The 3920-nt window shown below is 31.0% G+C and overlaps 1 protein-coding gene across 1 annotated transcript; it reads right to left on the bottom strand.

Moving 5' to 3' along the window:
- Positions 1–450: 450 nt before the first annotated feature.
- LOC108205111 (SKP1-like protein 20) lies at positions 451–2196 on the bottom strand. Its single transcript, XM_017374906.2, has 2 exons — positions 1741–2196; positions 451–854 (listed from the first exon to the last, which is right to left on the bottom strand). The coding sequence occupies exons 1-2, from the start codon at positions 2041–2043 to the stop codon at positions 681–683; spliced, it is 477 nt and encodes a 158-aa protein (XP_017230395.1). The 5' UTR covers positions 2044–2196; the 3' UTR covers positions 451–680.
- Positions 2197–3920: the final 1724 nt, after the last annotated feature.

Here is a 3920-nt window from a genome sequence, read left to right as displayed (position 1 = left end):
AAAAGATCAAGTCGGTGCTTGATTGGTTATTGTTGTCTGTTTGGACCTTGTATTAGCCAAAGATAAGGCTATTGGCTTTCGCCAGACAAGGCCAGGTATAAATTACAGATATAAAAACAATGGTAACTTCCACAGTTCCAACATAGGAAATTGGGTGAACATGAATAGTACCCAAAAATTGGCACTAAGTAGTGAAATAGCAGAAAAACAAAAACGCTTTGTAAAAAAAGATGCAACACACAGAGATTGCCAGGCATTCACAAGTTGTCATGCTTAAAATCATGAACAATGATCCTCAAAAGTGAGGAAAATGTTCTTCAGTGGACCTTATAAGATAAAAGCCCGAGCAAACTATCCATCCTCAACAAGTGAGAAATGTCATCAGCTGTACCATGATACCCATAAGAACTACAGACTCAATTCACATAATATTCTTAAGACCACAGCAGATTGTATATAAAAAAGATCAACACATATTTATCATATTCAGAAGAACCAGAAGGATACTTAGAAATTGTCAGAGCAAAAGGAACAATCATTGTCTTAGCAAAAGCACAATCATCTTACGTGGCCAAGGTTAACCAAATCCCATATACATAAACAAGCTAATGCAGATAAGTAGTAGCTAAAATCATAATTTCTAAGACATATTGACATATCAGCAGTCTTCTTAGGAACGTTCACTCAAAGGCCCAAGCATTCTCCCTGCGAACCTCCTCTTCCTCCTCTGGGGTGAAGTCATTCTTGATGTTGAAAGTCTTCCTAATCTCCTCCGGAGTCTTCCCCTTGATCATATCAGCCACAGTCTGACAAGTCAAGTCCAAGAGGCTCTTGATATTGAGATAGTTTGCAGCCTAGGATTCAAAAAGAAAACTATTAGGCACCGAAATCCATCATCTAGTACTGGTTTTAAGCACTGTCTACAACTTTATATACATATAATACACAAGACAAAAAAGACTCGCAAAAACGGATAAGCCTACCAACTGTAACGATACAAAGAAAAATAACAAGGCTAACAATTAAACACTGCAGGATGCTTAAGGGGCCATCTAATCATGCCATTAATGTTAATTGTTTGGCAACATATAAGGAAGACAAAGCTACACATGCACTGATCACTAATTAATGTTCAAGGCAAGCTACGGTGACCACTCTGTATCTTACACAGGACACTCATTATTTACATACATACAAGAACACAAACAAGAACCACAACAATACCCCTAAACAAATACCCTAATTATCAAATACCTTGTGTATACTTATACAAGAACACATACAAGTCCTCACAGAAAATCATAAGAGATACAAACCCACAACAAGAGTGCTAATAATCAAAACCCTTGTATATATACAAGAACAAAACAAATAACACTAAATAGTCAACGGAACTGCAAAATCACAAGAACCCGAAAAAATCAAGAACCCTCATCATACATAAACAGTAACACAACAAGAAACACAAAATAACCACAAGAGATGCAAAATCAACAACAAGAACCCCAAAATCAAGAACCACAATCATAAATATACAACAACACAACAAGAAACAAAAAATAATCACAAGACATCAGCAGCACCCCTCAAAATCAAGGCCCCTTATAATATTTACACAAGAGCTCAACAATAAACACAAGAGATCATCAAGAATCAATAAAAACCACATACCCACAAAGATACACACAAATATTCACATAAATAATACAAAAAAGACAAGAGAGGGCAAAAGGGTCATACCAGAATGAGATCAAACAAAGTGGCCTGATCAACCTTCACAAACTCAGCATCAAAAGTCTTGAGTTCATCCTCAACAGTCTTGTTAACCTCATCGGTCTTAGGAGACTCGACGTGCTTCTTACAGTACTCAATAACCTTGGCCAAGATCTTGCTGCTAACGTTGGGAAGAGGGATGGTCGTGTTGGCACAGTCATCCTCAATCATGTGTTTGATGGTCTGAGATTCGACGGCCACAGCCTCCTCGACCTCGAAATTCTCGTTGTCGGAACTCTTCAACATGATCATCTTCGATTCAGAGGCCATGGTGGGTAGTTGATTGCAGCGATGAAGAAACAGGAGATTTGTGTGTATAGGAGGAGGTTAATAGTGAAAACCCTAGCTTTGAGATGAGATGTTTGTGTTGGGGGATGCCCTTTTTATAAGGACAATTTCTATCAATTGGATTTCGATTATGATTCGGTACTTGTTTATTTTTTTTACCTTTCCCTTAATACCACGTTTCTTTTTCATAGTTGTTAAATACAGTTCAAAATTACTTTGTGCAGTTCACAAAGATTACTAATATATCCTTCTTAGAATTTTGTGTAACGGTGTACAAAATTAAATCAGCTCTAATATTTTGTGCACGTGAACAACGTTAATACACACATACACAATCAATACATTCATACGCTGACTAACTTGAAACATAAGTTTGTAACTAATCAGTTTTTTTGAAAAAAAAGGTTGTGATCATTATCTGCTAATTTTTTTTTTGTTCTTATTAGTTTTTCAACATTACTTATCTTTTCTCAATTTTAATCTAAACAATATAAAATTTTGATGCTTATTTGCATTTTTGTATAATGTAACTTTTAATATGTATTAAGAATTTAAATTTTTTTTTAAATTTTTTTAATTTTTTTTGACTTTACATATAATTTTATAATTAAGATACTTGAATTTATATATAAATTTTATCGACGCTTTTATTTTCTTATAAATGTGTTTAATTTTCTTACTTTATTCATTCTCGTTTAATGAAAAAACTTATAATTTCGAGATTATATTATTTGGACCATAACCGTTAGGGTTGGGATGGACTACAATCCCAATAACATAAAATATCCAAAAATTGACACTAGTGAGTGATATAATATTTTAGCCAAAACAAAAAATACTTGATTTTTTTATAATATAACTTTCAGCTGACCTAGAATTTTTAATATGTATTAACAATTTAGAAGATAATTTGTATAATAGAACTTCTTTTTCATATAATTTTATTTGATTTTATGTATAATTTTATCATTAAAATATTTTACTTTATATATAATTTTATCCTCCTTTGTAATTTTTGATCGATGTTTTTAAATTTTTTTATAATTTAATCTTTAGCCGGCCTAGAATATTTAATAAAAATTTAGCATTTTAATGTGTTATATGTTTCTCCCATTCTTTAATTTTTCAATTCTTTTATTTAGATAAGAACTTGAATATATCTATATATATATAAATAAAATAATTAATCCAAAAATAAAAGATTAAAAATATTATGAAAGTAATTTTTAATGTGATTTTAATTATTTTTTGCGATTGAAAATTACTTTTTGCACAAAATTTTAAAATGTATTAAAATTTATAAAAATGAATGATTCTTTAATAGTCAATAATTATAGTAATTCACAATATTAAATATACAAAACTATTAGACTATTTAAAATGTGATCATATTTTATCATAAATAAATTTTTGAAAAGAATACATATTTTCTAATAAAAAACTAATTAATTTAAAATTTAAAAATTTAAAAAGTAAAAATTATTTGAAGTTTCCAATTAGTGCCGTAACATAGTGTTGTGCCTGCAAATATACACCTACCCCAGACCCGCAGCCTGTATGCTGTATGTATGCTGTATGTTACTCTGGTGTAAATACGTTGAAATCGACGTATTTGTTAGGGTTTCGCTCATTTAATAAGTCAAGGATTAATTTTTTTTTTAAATTAATCGGTCCCACAACTATCTTTGTTTTTCTTACTATTTTTTTATTTTATATATTTTCTTAACCTCCAAAACCAACCTAAATATAGACATTTGAGTTAGACGGACGGAATATCCTCTTTCTACGGTATCTCATTTCTCAACACATGTTTTAAAGTATATGTAAAATATAATCGGGTGTTGATTCCATTATCACAA

This window comes from Daucus carota, chromosome 1 (assembly GCF_001625215.2).
Source record: "Daucus carota subsp. sativus chromosome 1, DH1 v3.0, whole genome shotgun sequence".
Lineage (NCBI taxonomy): Eukaryota > Viridiplantae > Streptophyta > Magnoliopsida > Apiales > Apiaceae > Daucus > Daucus carota.
This window is presented reverse-complemented; position numbering and strand designations above follow the sequence as displayed.

Excerpts from the sequence above, each read along its gene's own strand:
- LOC108205111 (XM_017374906.2), bottom strand. The coding sequence starts at position 2,043 with ATGGCCTCTGAATCGAAGATGATCATGTTGAAGAGTTCCGACAACGAG. Across the intron at positions 855-1,740 it reads CTTTGTTTGATCTCATTCTG|GCTGCAAACTATCTCAATAT; the intron begins GTATGACCCTTT and ends TTTGAATCCTAG.